At 43.2% G+C, this 22,312-nt stretch overlaps 1 protein-coding gene across 1 annotated transcript; it reads right to left on the bottom strand.

Annotated features, from left to right (window-relative positions):
- Positions 1-7,078: 7,078 nt before the first annotated feature.
- Positions 7,079-13,201, bottom strand: KRT18 (keratin 18). The gene is made up of 7 exons (XM_040340627.1): positions 12,646-13,201; positions 10,121-10,203; positions 9,726-9,882; positions 8,320-8,484; positions 7,990-8,115; positions 7,689-7,909; positions 7,079-7,303 (listed from the first exon to the last, which is right to left on the bottom strand). The coding sequence occupies exons 1-7, from the start codon at positions 13,126-13,128 to the stop codon at positions 7,171-7,173; spliced, it is 1,368 nt and encodes a 455-aa protein (XP_040196561.1). The 5' UTR covers positions 13,129-13,201; the 3' UTR covers positions 7,079-7,170.
- Between the last annotated feature and the right edge of the window lie 9,111 nt (positions 13,202-22,312).

Below are 22,312 nucleotides of genomic sequence, written 5' to 3'. Positions count from 1 at the left end.
ACCCCTTCTTCACCCCCTAGTGTTAACCCCTTCACTGCCAGTCACATTTATACAGTAATTAGTGCATTTTTATAGCACTGATCGCTGTATAAATGTGAATGGTCCCAAAATTGTGTCAAAAGTGTCCGATACGTCCGCCGCAATAATGCAGGCCTGACAAAAAAATCGCAAATCGCCGCCATTACTAGTAAAAAAAAACAAAAAAAACATAAATCTATCCCCTATTTTGTAGGCGCTATAACTTTTGCGCAAACCAATCGATAAACGCTTATTGCGATTTTTTTAACAAAAATATGTAGAAGAATACGTATCGGCCTAAACCGAGGGAAATTTTTATTAAAAAAAAAAAAAATATCATTTGGGTACAGTGTTGTATGACCGCGCAATTGTCATTCAAAATGCGTCAGTGCTGAAAGCTGAAAATTGGTCTGGGTACGAAGGGGGTTTAAGTGCCCAGTAATGAAGTGGTTAAGTAAGATTATACTGGATTGTAAAAAATAATATTCTTTACATTGTTATTACAGATGTTATGAAATGAAAGATAGATTTTCCCTAAGATGATCATACAGGACATATATATATATATATATACACACACACACACACGGTATGTATATACTGTACAGTGGAACCTCGGATTGCGAGTAACGAGCGTTTCGCAATACGATTACACTGTATTTTAAAACATTGTGACTCGGTTTGCAAGTGTTGTCTTGTAAAACGAGCACGATTTAGGCCAAAGCGGTGTGCAGTACCACTTTTTGCCTGAGGTGGTAGGGCGCCGGAGCTAAGCAGAGCCAAACGTCGCCGTTCGCAACCGATCGCCGCCGTTCGGAAATGCTTGGAAAGGCCCAAGGACAGCACGGCTGACCTTGGCAAATCTTGGGTAGGAAGTCTTTCCGAGGTTTGCCGAGGTCAGCCGAAGTGTCCTTGGGCCTTTTTGGCCATTTCCGAGGCTCTCCAGCACCCCCCCACCTCTGGCCGCATGCGGTATTGCATCCCATTGAAGTCAATGCGGAACAAATTATTTTCTTTTCCATTGACTTCAATGGGGAAACTCGCTTTGATATGTGAGTACTTTGGATTACGAGCATTCTCCTGGAACGAATTATGCTCGTAATCTGAGGTTCCACTGTACATATAAATACATGGGGGGGAGTGGGTAGTGTACCTAGATTTGACAGGTACTTCCTGCTTCCTCGTCTCGCCGCCTAGGCGATTCCTCCTCTCCCCCTAGTTGGCCCCTCCCTCCCTGCAATCTTCTGGGACATGTCACAGGTCCCAGAAGATTGCCTGGCCACTAGGAGAGCCCTGCTCGACTCGCACATGTGCAGTGCGCACCAGACACATTTTTAACTATCTGTGGCTGTTCCTGCTCGAAAGACCGCGCTCGACAGACAGTCTGCAGCACTGATCCGTGTATTCTGGTGGTGGAGGAGTCCCGCTGTCAGTATACAATAACACAGCAAGGAGAATTTCTCCATCCACCTCACTTGAATGGGAGAATCTGTTCATTTTTTATTTTCTTCAATCAATTAAAAAAAAGGACCCATCTATGCCCAGCCTTACAATGCCACACTATCCTTGTCAATAGACATTATGAAGTCATTTACATTTGATCAAGTGTGCCAGATAGACAGAAGTATGGCGACTTTAAATTTTTAAGAGGTTGATGTCACCTTCACATCTCTATGACTTAATGTGACAGGTGTATATTGTGGAAAATCCTGTTATAATAAGCAGTCATTTGTGTATATGACAAATACAGGATTAGACCTTCTTTTGAGATATTACCTTTCTAATCCTTTCTCGTACTGTCTCCTCCATGCTCATCTGCCAGACGTATCTCTATAGTCAAATCAGGTGGCTTCCAACAAAGCATGCTCTGGGGAGACACACCCTACCTGGAATACATCCTGCTGAAAACCACCGTCAGGCAGGTATTCTTTTATCAGCCTTGCTTATTGTATACACTGTCTGTAAAATGCTTTTATACATCCGAGTGTATATAAATAACATGAACAAGAATTTTGCCTTATAGCTGATCTGATCATATAACCAAGTTACATATGCTTAAGCTGGCCAGAGACCTGTAGCAAATATTTCCTACATTCACGACAATTCATTTTGTTATTGTTTTTGAGGATATCATCATTGAGTGATATTTTGGCATATGCATTGCAAGAAGTAGAATTTTTACCACCCAAGAATGATGTTTACCTTTTGAAAAAAGTCGAACTTTTTCTAACCTTTTTTTTCTTCTCTCTTATGCCGCGTACACACCATCACTTTATGTGATGAAAAAAAGCGACGTTTTTAAAAACGTCACTTTAAATGACCGTGTGTGGGGGAAAACGTAGTTTTATGTCTTCTGAAAAACGACAAAAAAATAATTGAAGCATGCTTCAATTTTATGTGTCGTTTTTCAAAACGTTGTTTTTTACTTCACAGAAATTGACCGTGTGTAGCAAAAAATGGCGTTTAAAACGACGTTTTTACACCCGCGCATGCCCAGAAGCTAGTTATGAAGCGAGCTTCAATGGAAAAACGTGGTGAACGTAACCTCGCTTTGCTAGAACATTGTGAGAAAAACGATGGTGTGTAGGCAACTTCGTCTTTGAAAATTTAAGTTTCAAAAACGTTGTTTTTTACTTCACAGAAAATGTCGTTTTTTTTCATCACATAAAGTGATGGTGTGTATGCGGCATTAGGCTCGATTCACACCTATGCATGTTGCTTTTGAGCGTTTTTGCAGTGCTTTTTGCGGTGCTTGCTGCATTTTTTGACTTACGTTTTTACCGCGATTAGTGTAAGCCCTGGTTCCCACTGGGCTGCGGGAGTGAAGCTGAACTCGCACGGCTTCACTCCCGCTGGCAATCCTGATTTCGGCCGCGATTTAAGAGACATCTGAGCAGGTTTCGCGGAAATACTTTTTAAAATCGGTGCAGCGTCGCACCGATTAGGACGGTGTCATTGCCGACAATTGCTGGCAAATGTCGCCGATTTGAGATGCGATTTCACATGTTAAATCGCATCTCAAATCTAAGCAAATCGTACCCAGTGTGAACCTGGGCTGAATCAAGCCTTAAAAGGAGATGTAGAGCCCAAGCTCTTTTGGCCCTATTTCTCTTTTAGAACACAGGAGTGCATTTTGTTCTCCACTCCTGTGATACAGATTCAGCTGACAGCGGCCTAAAGTCTGCTGTTGCTTGATGTTACTTAGTTTAAACTCTGGAGGGGTCCTGACTTTAATGTGCCGCTCAGAGCCTGAGCCCTCTCCACAGCCCAGCGCTCCAGTGAGTGCTGGAGGAGCAGAGAGCCGGTGCATTGCCATGAAATGTGATTTGCCATGAAATGTGATGGTCCGCCTCCATCACATCCTATTGGCTCACTCCTGTCACGTGACATATTTAAACGTCATCAGTCTCAGCTAGGCTATCATAGGGAGAGGATCTCCTCTCCCTATTATAGTTGAAGCTGCACGGAGATGGTATATACTGTTAGGAAGGAGAAGGCAGTGTGATATGCACAGCTCTGTGAGGAGCAGCCTGTGTTGCAGTGAGTGCATTGCTGGTGTTAGAATGTATAGAAACAATGATCGCACACACATCTATAGGCTGCTCTGAGGCTGTGTGGCCAGCAGCACACACACACATCTATAGGCTGCCTCTCCCCTCCTCCTGCTCTCGGGCTGTGTGGCCAGCAGCACACACACACACCATGGGCAGCCTGTATAATGGAGCAGCCTCCCATCTCCTCTCTCTTAGCCCTTTGAAGAGATGCACGGGGGTTGACCTCTCTGGGTGCGCGAGTAAGCTAAATTTACTACTACAGCTCCGTGCAGCTATTACAGGGGGAGGAGATCCTCTCCCTATGATAGCCAATAGCCTAGCTGAGACTGATGACGTGTCTATATGTCACATGACATGAGTGAGCCAATGGGATGTGATGGAGGCGGACCATCACATTTCATGGCAAATCGCATTTCATGGCAATGCACCGGTGACTGACAATCACCACTCTCTGCTCACTAAAGACTGAGAAGCAAGCGATCAGTGGTCTTTGATTGCTCGGGTCGCAGTCTTAAAGGTGGCGGGGCTTGTGACGGACAGATGGAGCATCAGGTTAATGCTGCATCCACCTAGGTGAGTATGTAGGTTTGGGTTTTCTTTTCAACTCCATACTTCTCTTTTAAAGGGGTTGTAAAGGTTCGTTTTTTATTTTCTAAATGGGTTCCTTTAAGCTAGTGCACTGTTGGTTCACTTACCTTTTCCTTCTAAATGTTTTTTTCTTTGTTTGAATTTCTCACTTCCTGTTTCTCCTCAGTAAGCTTGCCCCCATCATCCGAGCCCTTCTGGCTGGGGGTTAGTCAGCGTGCTCGCCCCCTCCCTTGGGGGCGAACTACCCATATACAGGAAGCGGCCAGTAACATAAAGGATTACCAAGCTTCGCCTGCCCCTGACAGTGACTCGAGCTGGGCATCGCCGCTTAATGAAAAATTGGCTCGGGCGGCTCGGCTGCTCTAGTCCTGCAAAGGGAACTGCGTTTTTGCTGTGAAAAAAGTGCAGGGACTCCGTTCCCACAGGACTTGAGCCCTGCCATTGCCCCTCTTTTCTCCTCATTTGTCCAGATCTATATAGATGTGTAAAAAAAATAAACACTACTTCTCAAAAAAAACTTCCCCAGGGCTAAACCTTTCATCCAAATTATAAATTACATTGCATATTTCAAAAGCCAGTATAAAGGAATAGTAGTGGTAAAAAAAACAAAAGGAAGAAAACCCCACCACACACACACTTGTGGGATTAACCAATTTTTTTGTATAATTTTTCTTTAAGGAGCGTGTCCTATGCCAACATACTTTTGTTAATAGGTGACCCTCGTTCCCATCTTAAAAGGGTGGGTGGTATGTAGATATCCAATAGCCCTGGGACTACTGCCATCATGAATGTAATGTCATCAGCCCCAGAGCTTTCACTCAAGTATTCCCTTTGATCCTTTCCCAGAAGCTGCATTAAAGGTTATGTAAGGGTGGGGGGTTGGTAGGGCAAAGAAGTTGGGCCAGCACAGATTGCTCAATTCCCCCATCAACAGACAGTATCCCTTCTGGTTTTACCCAAGTTGAGCGATCAACTTGCTACATTCAGCCTGCCTATTAACGGATCAAAACTTGTCCGGTTCCTGCTAAATCAGCAGAGATTAGAAACATGTAGGCAGAGGCGGCTCTAGGCAAAAACTTGACATGGGGCCCCACTCACACCCATTATGTGAAAAATAATTCAAGGACAAAGGCCTCTTCCCCACAACCCTGGCCTATGAGTTTGGGGGTCTGCGGGCAGGGGGCTTATGGAAATCCTACTCTTTAATAACTAAGGGGTGGGGGCCACCCGGTGATGTCACCTGGTGAACCCGTCCCCTTGTGACATCATTGACTGAGGGCATGCTGGGTCAATGACATATTCACTGGTCGTTAGGGACGCTGAGCTCTTCATGCTGTTTGAGCACCGCAGCGTTAAGGTCCCCTGTCCCTCAAAACTGGAGTAATGCATTGGGCAAGTTAGGCGGCCGCCTAATTAAAGAGCCACCTCTGCATGTAGGGCCAGCCTTAGGGGAGGAAAGAGCTCTCCACTTCAGTGAGAGAGAAACTGACCCTTCTTGGAGTGGTCACAGTTTTTAAAATGTTCAAAAGGAACAAAAATCTTTTATGGGAACCCTACATGTAAGCTTATAGAAAAACTTGGATTTGTCTGCGTTTCCTACATTTACCTTGAAGGCTTTTGTTCCTCTCAGCCACCATAGACTTCACAATAATGGTCCATGGAAATTTCTATCACTGGAAACCATTTTCCCCTAAGGGTATACTGCACCGTGTCAGTTTTGTAAAATGAAGTGATGATAAAAAAAAAAAATTGAGACGTGAAACATGGCTCAAATACAATAGCTATGCCATTGGGACTTCAGGCTTTGAAAGGAAGCAACCACTTTCTCTCCCCCCCGCCCAGTACAATATAGCAATGCTTGCCTAAAATTTCTGGACCAGAGCATCATGCAGCGTTATCAGCCCTGCTCAATACACCTATATAAAAACTACAGACCACCACTACCCTTAGAAATTGAAGAAAGTGTGAGGTGTTCTGTAGTCCTTACACATTTTGTGTCCTAGGGTGAAAACACTGCTCCTCCATAGATAACCACTGTGTTGTCACCCACTAAATTTTAGACAAGGGCATTACTGGGGGGGGAAATAAAAAAAAAAAAAAAAATATTGGGTAGTGAACTGCCCCTGGTCACAAACAGGCAGGAGAGGATCGCGCACACACACACACACACACACACACACACACACACAAAGATAAGCCTATCCTTTGTTGTGAATCTTTTCTACATATTAGAGACAAAGATCACCAAAGCTAGTGCTGCTCATGGATTTCAGGCAGCAGTTGAAATCTGGGGCATCCCCTATATATATATATATATATATATATATATATATATATATATATATATATATAGCGCCTTAGGCTGGCCATACATGGTTTGAATCTCCTGCTGAACCAACCAAGATTCACACCATTAATGGGCAGGCTGAATGTACCAGGTTGAGCGATCAACTTGAGTACAACCGGCCTGCTGGATTTTACATGCGATTGCAATAGTCAGTCTTCTCCCAGAAGGGAGAGCTTTCCCCACCACTGTGTGTTGAGGAAATTGTGCACATTTTTTTGGTTGCCGGAAGGAAATGCACACTGTATGGATGGCCTATTTCATGGGTTTGGAAAACACATGATGGTCTACAAAAACCGATAAAAAACAAAAAAACAAAAAAAAAAACACGATTCACCAATTTCTGGAGAATGGTGGAGGCTCTAAAGTACCAATGAGCATTACTGCGTGTTCTGACACTTGTTCGGGTTATGAGAAGCCACTCTCGTGAATAATCAGCTTGTCTATGGCCCGAGTTGCCCCCCATACTAAAAAACAAAATGGCACCAGTTCTCCCCAAATACAAAGAATGTTGGCACTGAAAGAGGTCTTATCCTGTTCTCTAATACAGATGAATAGCACAATACACAAAATATATGCAAAACCTGGATTCTTTATTAACTGAAAGGCATTGGACATAAAAACTAAAAAGACACAAAAAAAGGTTTCCAGGCAATAGTGTGTCATTTAGGACTGAAGAACATGTGTGTCGTTACTTTCTGAAATAACTTTTCCATCTATAATTTTCTGTGTCGTTGTGATGACTTTCTTTACCGTCTGCGTGGAGGATGCAGAGGATGCAGAGAGGGCATCTTGAAGGCTGCAAAGCAAAAGATACATTTTAAGGAGTGATCGAAGACAAAAACAAAGCCTTTCTTTAGAGATAGTGTGCTGCTGCGTGGTCATATTTGTTCAGATGGAACCATTATGATGATCATTTATTATAGCTCACACATGTGCTAATGGCTGCAATCTATAAGGCATAGAAATAGGTGTCATATGGATGTCCAGATCAAGATACATCACAAGGCCAGAATTAAATCATAGCAGAGATATACCATAGCAGAGATCTACCCTGTACACAGCTAACTCCTGGAATCGCTTTGTGATACAGAACTTTGCAATGCAAAAGTTAGGAAACTTTTGCGAATATGAAAGAAGTAAATTGATAGTAAGTAACCTTAAATTAAAAGCGTTACATTTACCTGAAATCATCTCCGTCGAGGAGACGTCTGTAGGTCTGGATTTCGGATTCTAGCCTTAACTTGGTGTTTAGTAGGGCCTGGTACTCCTGTTGTTGTCTCTGGCAGTCATTGCGTACTTGTGTTAGCTCTCCTTCAAGTGACTGAACTTGGGCACAAAGCATTTCCAGTTCCATACCATACCGACTTTCTGTGTCATGAAGGGAACTGTCCAGGCTGTGTTTCTGTGGATTTAAAGTAATCTATTTAGTACAAAGTAGATTACGCATTGTGAACAGACGTTTAGGACTCCACGAGACATTACCTGATTGCGTAGGGTTTCCAGCTCTATCTCCAGAGACTGCATATTGCGACGCAGTTCTGTCACTGTCGTCTTGGTGGAACGAAGGGCTTCTGAATCTTGGGTGATCTGTACAGTGTGCTCCTCCACCTGTAGATAGAGAAAACACCATTCTACTTTACTAGACCCAATGCAGGATTCTTATCACGTTGTTTTGCAATTCAAATACGCAACATTTTTCTCATGCCTTTGATGGAAACTTGGAACAAACCCGAAGGTTTTATGGATTGTAAATGTAAATGCACATACTACCAGTAGTAGGTGTAGCTTTAAGTCATTGAAAAACTTTCATACCTTTGCTTGGTACCATTTTTCTGCATCTTCACGGTTCTTCTGTGCCAGTGTGTCATATTGTGCTCGGATGTCATTCATGATTTTGCCTAGATCTTGAGTATTGGGAGCATCCACCTCCACTGTTAATGCGGAGCCAGCAATCTGACTCTGGAGCCCATGGACATCCTTCAAAGACACAAAACAAAGATAATTAGGCTGGTTGGTTATAGGCGTGCCTGGCAATGCACAGAGTGATTAGGGTGTGCCCAATTCCCCCCCTACTGCCCAGGCTTCCCTCTGTATTGTGCCCCCCCACAGTGCTACTGGTTTCCTCTACCCCTGAGATGTTACAGGGGATGTTTCAGGATGGAGACCAGGGGGAAGGGGCTAGCCCATGGGTCCCCAACCTGTGGTGCCCCCAACTGTTGCGGAAGTTTAATGAGAAATTGCAGGCTGAGATCAATTACAAGCATGACTCCCAAAGGCAGAGGCATGATGGGACTTGTGGCCCTCAAACTGTTGACCTACAGGTTGAGCACCCATGGGCTAGTTAATATGTAATTTACTGGCCCCTTTTCTAAATGAACACACTCCATCAGCGTTCATAGCTGAAGCATATTAAACCAATCACTATGCTTCAATTTGTCAATGAACAGGAAGCAGCTCAGCAGAGCTCCTCCCATTCATTCCCTGTGCAGTGCAGCTGAGGCTGCAGAGAAAGGGGCTTGTATTTGAGCTTTGGGGTGCACACCCCAATACAATAGGCTGTGTACACCTATGATCACCCTTAAGTACATATAAAAAAGGTGCCAGACACACAGCAATTATTGCCAGCAGCTATAGCCACATGGAAAAAAAAAAAAAAAAAAAAAAAAATCTTACAGGTTGGTTGTACCCATGTTGATTGAGCCATCAACTTGGGTACCATCAATCAGCCTGCCCATACATGGCTCGAACCTCTGCAGGGACCAGCCGAGATGCGAACCGGCTAGAAGTGTTGCACATTTGAAATGTTAGGTCACTGTTCTACTTTAAGATCAATGTCTCACTGCTTGTAGATAACATTTATGCCATTTTAACTGTATATTCAGAAGGATCTTTGGATTCATGGGTGAAAAAAAAAAATCCTTCAAGCATAGACTGAGATCAGACTGTCCCCATCTAAGGATCCACCTTCTGCAGCAGAACTCCAGGGAAGCTCACTGTTACACCCAACTTTCCATACAGGCAAGAATGGTGGCAGGGCTATAGCATTTAAGGATGAACATATATCTGCCCTTCCATAAACTGCAAGAAGTACTCCAAGGTGGACACAAGTCACGTTTGTAGGAGGATAGTCACATATTAGAACCCCCATTTTAGGATTACCTTTAAAGTTTAACACCTGTTACTTTTCAGCATTTTTTAACCTCCTAAACTTTACTTACATCCTCGTGGGTCTTCTTAAGGAAGATTAGTTCCTCCTTCAGGGACTCGATCTCATTCTCCAGGTTGAGTCTGGAGATATTGGTGTCATCTATTACTTTGCGCAGTCCATTAATATCAGTCTCCACAGACAGGCGGATTGCCAACTCGGATTCAAACCTAAAAGTTAAAAAGAAAGCGAGATCAGACTATTGGGTCAAGTTTCCCTGTTGCTTTTCTATTTTGACAGTGGATGGAACTTTGCTCAGCTGTGACAGCACATTTCATGCTGGTTTGGCATGGCCCAGTTTACTCGTTGACATATTAAGAAATCATTCCGGTTAGCTAGGGAGTGTAATTATATACAGGAAGGGATATCTCATCTCTGTTCAGTTCCAAAGAGAAATGAAAGACTTACTTTACTCTGAAGTCATCGGCAGCAAGGCGGGCATTGTCAATCTGCAGGACTAGCTGAGAGTTGTCCAAAGTTCTATCAAATACCTAAAAAGAGAATATGGAAACAAAATTAGAATAACTCAGTGCCATTAGTCAGCAAAGCATGGAGGAATGATTAGAAGTTAGAATTCAGTAGCCACATGCTAAAAATGATGGCTTCCGGTTTTTTGAAGGGGTTGTAAAGGTTTATTTTCTAAAATAGGTTCCTTTAAAGCGGTAGTTCCCCCTCCCAAAAAGTTTTACCCTTAGTCTGATGCTCATTTTGTCTAGGGGAATCGGCTAGTTGTTTTAAAATCGACGCTGTACTTACCGTTGTAGAGAGCGATCTTCTCCGTCGCTTCCGGGTTTGGTCTTCGGGGATGGGCGTTCCTTCTTGATTGACAGGCTTCCGACGGTCGCATCCATCGCGTCACGATTTTCCGAAAGTAGCCGAACGTCGGTGCGCAGGCGCCGTATAGAGCCGCGCCGACGTTCGGCTTCTCGTGACGCGACCGTCGGAAGCCTGTCAATCAAGAAGGAACGCCCACTCCCGAAGACCCACACCCGGAAGCGATGGAGAAGATCGCTCTCTACAACGGTAAGTACAGCGTCGATTTTAAAACAACTAGCCCATTCCCCTAGACAAAATGAGCATCAGACTAAGGGTAAAACTTTTTTGGAGGGGGAACTACCGCTTTAAGCTAGTGCATTGTTTGTTCACTTACCTTTTCCTTTGATTTCCCTTCTAAATGTATTTTTTTCTTCTTTGTCTGAATTTCTCACTTCCTGTTTCTGCTCAGTAAGCTTGCCCCCATCATCCGAGCCGTTCTGGCTGGGGGTTAGTCAGCCTGCTCGCCCCCTCCCTTGGGACTACATCCCTGCGGGGAGACGCTGGGTGAGCACGCTACCTAACCCCCAGCCAGAAAGGCTCGGATGATGGGGGCAAGCTTTCTGAGGAGGAACAGGAAGTGAGAAATTCAGACAGACAAAGAAAAAACAAAGAAAAAGAAAAAGAAAAAAAGAAGTGTAAGTGAATCAACAATGCATTAGCTTAAAGGAACCGATTTAGAAAAAAAAAAAAAAAAAACTTTTACAACCCCTTTGAGTTGGGTGCCCATTAACTAATCCCGAATGTGCTATAGTTAGGCAAATTGCAATGTAAAGCTATAGTATACTGTAAGTCCCAATGGCTTCCCACATCCTTGAAATTAGGATTTTATCCAGGACTGACAAATCTTTATTGAAGTATGAGCACTCTGTAGGTTTGCTGGGTCTTTTAGTTCTACTGCTGGAGAAGCACATCTGCTTCTCCTATAAACTACTTGAGTTAGTGGCATGTTATAAAACTATTAGGGACAGTCAGGGCATTAGAACACAAAGACCCTATAAAACAACTTAAAATATTTTTCAGACACAAATCCCTTGAGTACCGCTCTGTACTTCACTAATGATTTGTTTGCAGCTCCACAGGGCTGCCAGGAAGAGAATCCGCTTAACTCCATCCTGCCCATATCCCGATCTTTAACTCTTCCGATTCCTCATAAGCTTTCCTGTACTTGTTGCACCCTGGTTATCTCCCTCACATCTAAAAAAGGCACAGTTTAAGGGTTTATGCATGGGATAAGCCAGTAAGCCTACGTGTAAGAAACACATAGGCAAACATTCTAAAATATTTAAAAGTATTTATATAAACCCCCCCGCCCCCCCCCCTTTTTTAATATAAAGTTCATACTTGACGTGAGTGTGGGCGGATTAGTGCAATTGTGACAGAGAATGTTTAAGTACTGTCTGTTACAATTTCAGGACAAGGACTCGTCCTGAAAAAAGGAGATTATATATATATATATATATATATATATATATATATATATATATATATATATATATATATATATATATATATATATATATATATATATATATATATATATATATATATATATATATATATATATTTTTTTTTTTGTTATTATATTATCTCTATCTCTGACAGTACTCAATTTTCTAATATAATGTTCAGGATGTTATACATTGGCTAGTTATATGTATGTGTATATACATTAAAAATACATACAAATAGCAGAAACAGGGCAAAAACAAAGTTTCAGTTGCATTAACTCGGACGGGGAAGAATTTACTATGACTGGAGCAGCCAGAATCTGGAGCAGCTGTGCATGGCAACCAATCACCTTCTAGCTTTTATTTTCAAAGCCTAGATGAACAAGCTGAAGCTAGAAGCTGAGTGGTTACTGTGCGCAGCTGGTCCAGATATCATCTGCTTTAGTTGCAGAAAAATCGCCACACACGCTAAAATGTTACCTTTTATAAACATACTGTAATCAGCAAATAATAATAAAATGGTTTACCAATTACTCACTTTTCAAACATTTACATTAAATACGTAAATGTTTGAAAAGTGAGTAATTTATTAGTAAACCATTTTATTATTTGTTTTTTTTACAAAGCAAAAAGTGTATAGAATATTAGAAAGGGGGAGGGGGTGCTCACCTGTTTGCGCAGTTCTTCCAGAGTTTTGAAGTATGGAGACCAGTCCTTGATGGGTCCCTTCTTTTCCATATGCTGACGAATCTGCAGCTCCAGGGTTTGATTGGAGGACTCCAGGCTGCGTACCCTATCCAGGTAGGATGCCAGGCGGTCATTGAGGTCAATCATGGTCTCTTTCTCATTCTGGCCACTTCCTAGGAGACTCATTGAAGATGCTACTGCACCAGAGCCACCACTGTATCCTACCCCACCACCGAATCCACCACCGTATCCTGAGCCACCACCGTATCCCGAGCCACCACTGTATCCCGAGCCACCACCAAAGCCAGAGCTCACTGTAGACACCCTGGACACAGAGATCCGAGAGCCTGAGCCCCCTGCCCCAGCATGGACACTGGCAGCACTGCTACCTCCTCCCATCTGAGAGCCATAGGAGAAGAGGCGCTGGGATTTCAGTGGGGAATAGGAAGAAGTGGAGAAACTCATGGTTGCAGTTTGGATAGGGACAGAGGTGCACACTGACACAAAGCTGCTGGCTACTCAGTGTTAGTCGGAGTAGAGCATTTATAGTGAGTAGGGGGAGTGAGAGTCATCGCCTCCTTCCAACTGATCCTCCCCACTGCATTTACTTCATTGACAGGGTGGAGATTCACGGGGGAAGGGGACAGACTTCATTCATTGTAAAGGAACATAGAAAAGACCACACCTTTAATAAACCGTCCTGTAGTGATAAGTGTAAAAACTGGATTTGTCTTCCTTCCTATAATGAGAATATTATTTAATTAAAAAAAAATCCTTGTAATGTACAACCAGAAAAAAATAAAATAACAAAAAGGTAACAAAACTGGCCACATGTCAACATATCTTTCACCAATACAACCAAACCTGATATCCACTCGTTGTTCGAATGACTGCAAAGCACTACGGGGGCTGATTTACTAAAGCTAGATAGTGAAAAATCTAGTGCAGCTCTGCATGGAAGGAAGCCAACCAGCTTCCAGGTTTTAGGCTTGGTTCACACTACTGCGACCTGAAAGTCATGCGACTTTGCCAAGCGACTTCCTGGTGACTACTTTGATACGACTTTAAGGGAATGCCTGGGTAAGGCTCAATTCACACCTATGCATGTTGCTTTTGAGCATTTTTACAATGCTTTTTGCGGTGCTTGCTGCGTTTTTTGACGTGTGTTTTTACCGCGTTTTGCGTTTTTTTTCATTTTTTTAGCCAGTAATTTTTTTTTTTTACATTTCCTTTAACAGCCAGCTATAAACAGGTTGAAAAAAAAAACGCAAAATGTGACAAAATCGCGGCAAAATGCGTTTTGGATGCAGGTCCATTGAATTCTATTGCATGCAAAACGCTGCTTTTTGCTGGAAAAAAAGTCCCTGAACCTTTCCAAAAACGCAGAGGCACAAAAAAGCATTGATGTGAACATGTTCCATAGGAAACAATGTTAAAAAATTTCCTTGCATTCCTGCAAAATGCATCAAAAAACGCATTAGTGTGAATGGAGCCTAATGTGGGATCCAAATCACATCGATGTAGATGAGGATGGGACTTGGAGGCGACTTCCATTAAAGTCTTTGGGAACAAGTCGCCTTGAAGTAGCATAGGAACCTTTTCTAAAGTCGCAGCGACGTCAGTAGTGCTAACTAAGACGGCTCTCATTGACTAACATTAGATTTCACATGTCATGCGACTTGGGGTCTCACAAGTCAGATCCAAAGTCACAGCAGTGTGAACCGAGCTTTACGCTCCATTCACACCTATGCATGTTGCTTTTGAGCGTTTTTGCAGTGCTTTTTGCGGTGCTTGCTGCATTTTTTTGACGTGCGTTTTTACCGAGATTTGCGTTTTTGTTTTTTTAGCCGGCAATTTTTATTTTTTTTACATTTCCTTTAACAACCAGCTATAAACAAGTTAAAAAAAAAACGCAGTTCGCGGAAAATCGGGGTACTTGCGTTTTGGATGCGGGTCCATTGAATTCTATTACATGAAAAACGCTGCTTTTTGCAGGAAAAAAAGTCCCAGACCCTTTCCAAAAACGCATTTTCTGCAAAATGCATCAAAAAACGCATTAGTGTGAATGGAGCCTATTTAAAAAAAGCATTAGTGTGAACCTAGCCTAAGGCTCCATTCACACTAATGCTTTTTTTGATGAATTTTGCATTTTGCAGAAATGCAGGATTTTTTTTTAACATGGTCGCAAATCGCGGTAAAAACACGGTTAAAAACGCTTGCCGAAAAACGCAGCAAGCACCGCAAAAACGCTCAAAAGCAACATGCATAGGTGTGAATCGAGCCACAGCCCTCATTCACATTGAATGCAGCTTTGAAATCGTGTGACTTCATCTGGAGCTGCACAAATTTAAAGCCGCATGTCCGTGCGACTTCGGGTGCAAAAAGAAAGACATCTGTGCGGCTTCATGTGAACGAGAGCCTATTGTGAAAGCCTAATTGAAGAAGCTGAAGTTAGAAGCTGATTGACTACCATGCACAGCTGCACCAGTTTTATGCTGGCCATACACCTTGAGCGCAAACGATAGTGCCATCATGCCATCACCAATAAATTGTTCAGTGAACATATATGAATCCATTTTTTGTTAGTTTTTTTACATATGCCTAGTGCAGACAGTTCGGACGGGAAGCACATTAACCTTTCAATTTATCGTTCGTTCGGCAGAAAATTTCCAAACTTGTCCTTCGTTTTTTCGGCTCAAAAACATCCCAACGATTATCGATTTTGTGCCCAATAACTGTCCGATAAACGAACAAACTGTCTAAATGACCGAATTTTGGCAGATTTTTCTTAAAGCGTATGGCCAGCATTGGTAAATCAACCCCTGTAATTGCTTTCTTCCTTCTTGAGGCTCATTTACATCAGATGTGTTGGGGTGATGCAGGCAGCTATTCGAAACGCATAGATAAGGCAAAATGCCTTGTTTCGTATGCTTTCAATTCCCTACAGTTGAAAGATACTGCATGCAGTATGTTTTTTCAGCACGGAGGATTGCAATGAACCACAGCAATACAAAGCCGCTGCAATGGGTAGAAATATTACTCAATAAAGTTCTGTGAAAAAAAAAAAAAAGAAACAGTGTGATCGTCTGAGATCAATACACCGGCATGGGGTCTCCCAGCGCACACTGGCGTTAGTGTGCTCAGCTTGGCTTGTTGATATGAATGACCCTTATGCTGGGTTCACACTTGTGTGATCACAGACATCGCACGTGATTCGCACTGCATTGCTGTGCAGATATCATGCGACCCTTTTTTAACCACACTGGAATCGGATCTGTCAATCGCACTGCTTTTTGCAAACCATTATGGGGCGTCGTAAACTTAAAGTGGATGTAAACCCAAATTTTGTATTTATTTTTTTGATGTCACAATGTACAGTATAATATTTCCTATCATCTGTGCCCAGTCTTGCCACACAGAGTGAATCCAGCTCTGAGCAATCCTCTTTTATTGTTCAGTGAAATAAAACGAATTTACAGAGAAAAACCTTAGTCCGTTCTGCCCCCTTGCTGTGAGTGACAGGTAGGGTTGCCACCTCATCCCTTTAAAACAGAACACATATGAATTACACAGGTTCTGTGGCTAATTAAGGTGGTAATTAGACTCATTTGGTGCCTTACCTGCATTAAATCAGCCACAGAACCTGTGTAATTCATATGTGTTCTGTTTTAAAGGGATGAGGTGGTAACCCTAGTGACAGGTTATTTACATATCTCATGCACTAGCCTGGAGACAGGCATTATTTTTTAATTCCCCCCCCCACTCCTTTTCTGAAGTCATGTGGTTACTTTTCTGCATTTTGACTGGATGTTAGTGATCATAGCAGAATTCAGGGTAAGGAATACACAAGAGAAAATGCATGTTGACAAGGGGAGTGCAGAGGTGGGCGGGGAGTTAATTGACATCACGACTCCACCCACCGAGCTCCAGACAACAGACCCACCCACAGAATCTGCAGTTTTTCAGTTCTTATAACAGACAGAGGGGAGACATTTGACAGGTAAGGATACATGCAGGAGAAATCTATATCCTTATAGATCTGCACTATGGCAGTAGTTTAAAAAGGATGAGAGTGGGTTTACATCCACTTTAACATTGACACCCCTGCAGTTCACATGAACGCTGTGCGTTTTCAATGCGGTGCAGGAAATGCAAAGAATTCACTGTTTCCTCACCGCATATACTTTACGCGAAAGAAAATTGGGCGAACGTTTTCGTCAGAGGAACGATCGTACGATTTTCTGATAGTGTTTACACAAGTTTCCATAGCTGATTCCAACCTGCTAAATGAAAACTCCAAAAATGTTCTCGTATGGAAACAGAATGAACGATTTTCATCTAATGTGTACCGTTTTCGTATGATTTTAGTACGAGAAATAACAGATATTAAAGACTGCGCATGATCAGAAACAACAAATAACAAGAAAAAGCTTTTGTCATACGAGAATTTTCGTACATTATTTCTCTCCTCGGTTCCGGCTTAAGGCTGAATTCACTGACTTGCATTAAATGCAGGGAAAATGAATGTACATTTCCATCCATTTTATGCGTGTTTTTAATTTGTGTTGACATGCGTTTTAGCACATTGTGACGCGCCTTTTAGCACACGTTAAAATACATTGCATTTTGCAGGATTTTCTTTGCCATCACATCCTATGGGTTACAGAAAGAGTGAGTGAAGGTCGTTTTCTTTGTAATTCTTTTGCTGGGTGTGATATGTATCCAAACATGAGCAAAATCATCAATGTCAATAAATCCCAAAACGCTGACAAAACGCACCGGCTCTGCACACGCTCCTCTTTTCCGACCTCTCCAATCCCTCAAAGATAGCCGCTGGTATGGATGCCTGTAGGGGATAAAATAAATCACAAAGCAAACTTTTTTTTTCTATACTGGCATAGCGTTGGCCTGCGTTTTACACGTGTTCACCTGCATTGCGCTAAAATGCATACATTTTGCATTTTAACTCAATGCAGGTCAACGCAGCGTTGTAGTGTAACAGGACACAATAGTTTTTTTAGGTATCCATGCATTGACCTGCTTTTTACAGCCGCGCTAAAACGCAGATCAGTGCACTAGTGTGAATTTTCCCTTAGGCTGCATTCACACTATAATGCAGCGTATTTTGCAGCGACAAATTGCGGCGTATTGTACCGCGATTTGCCGTGACAAAACGAGTCGTTTTAACCTTTTTTTTTTTTTTTTTTTTACAAAACATTGTTACCATTGTTGTCTATGCCGAACGCCGAAAGCCGCATGGAAAAACAGGGTCCGGGACTTGTTTTGAGTTTCAGGCGTTCGGCGTGGAGATGTGAACCATCTCTATAGACATCAATGTTAAATCACCCCTCCAGCGGCACGAGCGTCGGGCGTAAATACGCCAAGGTGTGAATGCAGCCTTAGGCCCCTTGCACACTGGGGCGTTTTTCATGCGGTACAGCGCTAAAAATAGCGCTGCTATACCGCATGAAAAATAATGCCCTGTAGTGTTCAATGTGAAAGCCCGAAGGCTTTCACATTGAAGCGGTGTGCTAGCAAGAGCGCACCAAAAGTCCTGCTAGCCGCATCTTTACCGCGGTATAGGAGCAGTGTGTTCACCGCTCCTATACCGCGCCTTCCCATTGAAATCAATGGGAAAGCGCGGTAATACCGTCCGCAACGCGGGCGGTATTAACCCTTTTTCGGCCACTAGCGGGGGTTAAAACCTCACCTCATATCGCGGTAAATACGACGTGGTAAATACGACGCTACAGGGCAGTGTGGTGCACATCACACAGCTCCCTTTTTTTTGGACAAGCTTTATTTTAAGTGTACATAACGTACACTTCATTCACTACAATGTAGGGCAGCACGATGCGCTGCACTGCCTGCAATAAAATGTTCACATTTTACCACAGCACACTGCATTGCAGTGTGAATAGGACACATAGGAAACAATTGTTTCCTGTGTGTCCGTGTGGTGAGTGACAGACATTTTACCAAGCCAGTGTGAATTGGCCCTTCATTGTTTTAGCCTAGGTTCACACTGACAGCAGGAATGAAATGGTGCAAGTTCACCTGAAGTCGCACCATTTCATTCCTGCATGTCAACCCCGACTTCTGTGGTAATTTCAGAGACATCTGCGCGTAGAGTTGCCACCTCATCCCTTTAAAACCGAACACATATTAATTACACAGGTTCTGAGGCTAATTTAATGCAGGTAAGGCACCAAATGAGTCTAATTACCACCTTAATTAGCCACAGAACCTGTGTAATTAATATGTGTTCGGTTTTAAAGGGATGAGGTGGCAACCCTATCTGCGCGGGTACCTTTCTAGAGATAAATGTAGTATGCGCTGAAAAGTGCAGTGGGTTGCAGCACGAACCACTGTATTGCAATGCCGTTGCGGTGTGTTGAACTGTTTTAAAATGTCACTTGTGACATTTTAATAAAGTTCTGTTTAAAAAAAAGAAACAGTACAATCCACTGAAATCGCCACACCAGCACTGGGTCAGAGTGATGCCAACATCAAATTACAGTACCCAATGATCGAATTTTGGCTAGTTCATGAGGAATCGGCAAAAAATCACTCGGTATAAGGCCATCTTTAGGCACCTGTGAGGACAGAGCACTTCATAAATAGGAATATTCGCCTTGGCTGAACACTCTTGTTTATGGCGGTGCGATGTGGGCAGACAATTGATGGTTTTTCTCTCTGCCATTTCTCAAATGGTGGGTGTGCCCATGTCCCGTAGACATGAGATTACTGCACTTGGAATGTGCAGTCGCTGTAGATCTGAGGGGGACATGCAAGGAAAATAAAAAACAGCATTTTTGCCTGCACATGATTGGATGGTAAAATCAGCAGCGCTTCCCCTCAGATCTACAGCGATCTACTGCGACTGCACTTCTAGTGCAAAGTGGATTTGCCTTTAGTAAATCATCCCCAATGTTTTCATTTGCAGTGTAAACAAGTAATAAGGTCACATAGGCTCCTTTTACAGAGGTGGCAAAAACAGGTGGTTGATCTGTGTTTTTACCATCCCCCAACCAATCACCTACAAGGTGTCGCTCAGGTCAGTTCACTTTGCCGCAGCACCACCTGTCAAATTCGCTCATGTAATTGGATGGCACTTGGCTGCAACCATAAGCCAAATGCTTGGCTCACAGTCCTGCAATGCAAAATCACCAGTACACAAAGCAGTAAAACAGGCCTCAGGAGGCAACAGTATCACCTCCCGAACTCCTACAATTGTTACTTGTTTACAAATGCAAATTAAAACATTGTTTCGGGTATACAATTGTGTTCAAATAGAACTATAGGCAAAATTTTCTTTATATCTTGGACAAAGTAAGACCGGCCATAGACGGTTCGAATCTCGGTCTGTTCAGCAGGAACCAGCCAAGATTCAAGCATGTATGAGCAGGTTGAATGTACCAAAGCTGATCAATCGATCAACTTGGATACAACCAGCCTGCTGGATTTTACATGTGGTAATAGTGGCTGTTATAGTCGCTAGCAATAATTACTGTGTTCTCCCAGCATTTGCATTTATGTGCCTCTGCGTTTTTGGAAAGGGTCAGGGACTTTTCTAAGTGCAAAACGCTGCTTTTTTTGGTTCAATAGACTTTAATGGAGAAGATGCAGAAAAGCATGTAGTGTGTTTTTACAGGGATTTTGCCACGATTTGCGCTGTGCGTTTTTTTTTTTACCGTCATGCATTCTATGTATGGAGGTAAACCTTCTGTATGCAGCTCCCTTCACAACACCCCAGAAAACTCACTTGAGCCCCCTCTCTATCCAGCGATATGAACCGGTGTCCAGTGACGGCTGGTGTTTTTTTTTTTGGGGGGGGGCAAATAATGCTTTCACAGCCACCCTTCCCCAGTCAGTCAGGTCATCCACACCCCTCCCTGTGTCAATCACACCCCCCCCCCCCCCAGTTTGGTCGGCCCCGCACTTACCCCAGGCAGCTCTTCCCTATGGGCAGCAGCTTCTTGTGCGTCTCCTCATGGTGGCCATGCGTCTCCTCCCTCCTCCTCCTTGGAGGCCAATAGGATCACCTGTCCTTTTAGCCAATCGAGTGATGGGTCTCAGGACCCACTTCCTGATTGGCTGGGAGGAGAATCACTGGGACAATAGCGAATAACCATTGGATATTGTCACACAACTGGGTGGGCTCAGGGCGCAGTGCTCTAAACCCAGCACCTACCCTTTTTTAAAACTTATTAGAGCCTCAGGCTTAAGAAAAAAAAATTAAATACATGTGTCCGGCGCCCTGCATGTAGATATGGGGGCCGGATGCATGAATGGGGGGAAGGGGGGTGGCGCCCCTAATGGGCAGGCTGTAACTGATGTGAACAAGAGCCTCTGGACTTCCTCTCCCCATTGGCTTAGATGGCAGCGGCAGCCATTAGCTCTCACTACTGTCAATCAAAGCCAGTGAGCCAATAAAGTGAGAGTGGAGACGGGGCCAAGCCACAGCTCTATCTGCCTTATGGATGCTTAGATCAGAGCTTGGGAGTGAGCATGCACCAGTGCCCCCATAGCAAGCGGCTTGCTATGGGGGCCACTGGTCAAGGGGGAGGAGCCAGGAGTGCTGTGGGGGACAAACAAACATTGGAATCCATGTGTCCGGCGCCCTGCATGTAGATTAGTTGGCGCTATTAGCTCTCACTGCTGTCAATCACAGCCAGTGAGCCAATAAAGAGAGAGTGGAGACGGGGCCAAGCCAAAGCTTTATGTGCCTTATGGATGCATAGATCAGAGCTTGGGAGTGAGCATGCACCAGTGGCCCCATAGCAAGCGGCTACTGCACAGAGCAGGTAAGTATAACATGTTTGTTATAAACAATAAATAAATATGTAAACTTTTAATTTCACTTCAATTTGTTCTAGCCATTAGGCTGAAATTATCCACAAATGCACAGGTTTATGTGCATTTATACTCGCATTTGCGTAAATTATCCAATTATTCCAGTGAGCTTCTCTCTCAACGCAGGTTTGGGGCATTTTTTTAATGCCCCTAAATGCTGTTCTAAAATATAAATGCCACAATGTGCATAGACACATTAGGGCCTGATTCACATCTATGCATTTTTAGTGCTTTTTGCAAATTTGCACTACAGTCCATTTAACATGGTTTCCGATGGAACACGTTCTGTAGTGCAAATCTGCAAAAAGCACAAAAAATGCATAGGTGTGAATCAGGCCTAAATAATACTGAGCTCTGTTTAGAGGCATCAAAAAAAAAAGAAAAATATTTCTAACAGCGGAATTTTTCTGTCCGTGTGGGAGTGGTCTTACGAAAGGATTACAAGAATGTAAATGGTCCCTTCCCCTTATATAAAGTCCCTGCTGTGCACTTTAGCAGTAAAGTATGTGTATCCGGTGTCGTGTCATTGTGTTCTCCTTGTTTACATAGTGAATTGTATGGGATGGAGCAGCTCAGCCCATTCCGGAATATATTCCTGGAGCTGTACGCAACGTGTGACCATCTTCAGAAATAACTCTTCCCGTCTGGAATAGATAATCATGTCATCTAGTGGGATGTGATGTGACTTCTGCGTCTGATATTTCTAGGCAGGATTTTATTTCCCTGTCATTCTGCCCACTGTGTTAAACACACATTGGTGAGGAATGTACAAAACACATGTGGAAGGTGTGGT

The sequence above is a fragment of the Rana temporaria genome, chromosome 2 (genome assembly GCF_905171775.1).
Source record: "Rana temporaria chromosome 2, aRanTem1.1, whole genome shotgun sequence".
NCBI lineage: Eukaryota > Metazoa > Chordata > Amphibia > Anura > Ranidae > Rana > Rana temporaria.
Note: the sequence above shows the minus strand (reverse complement) of the source record. Positions and strands in the feature narration are given on the sequence as shown.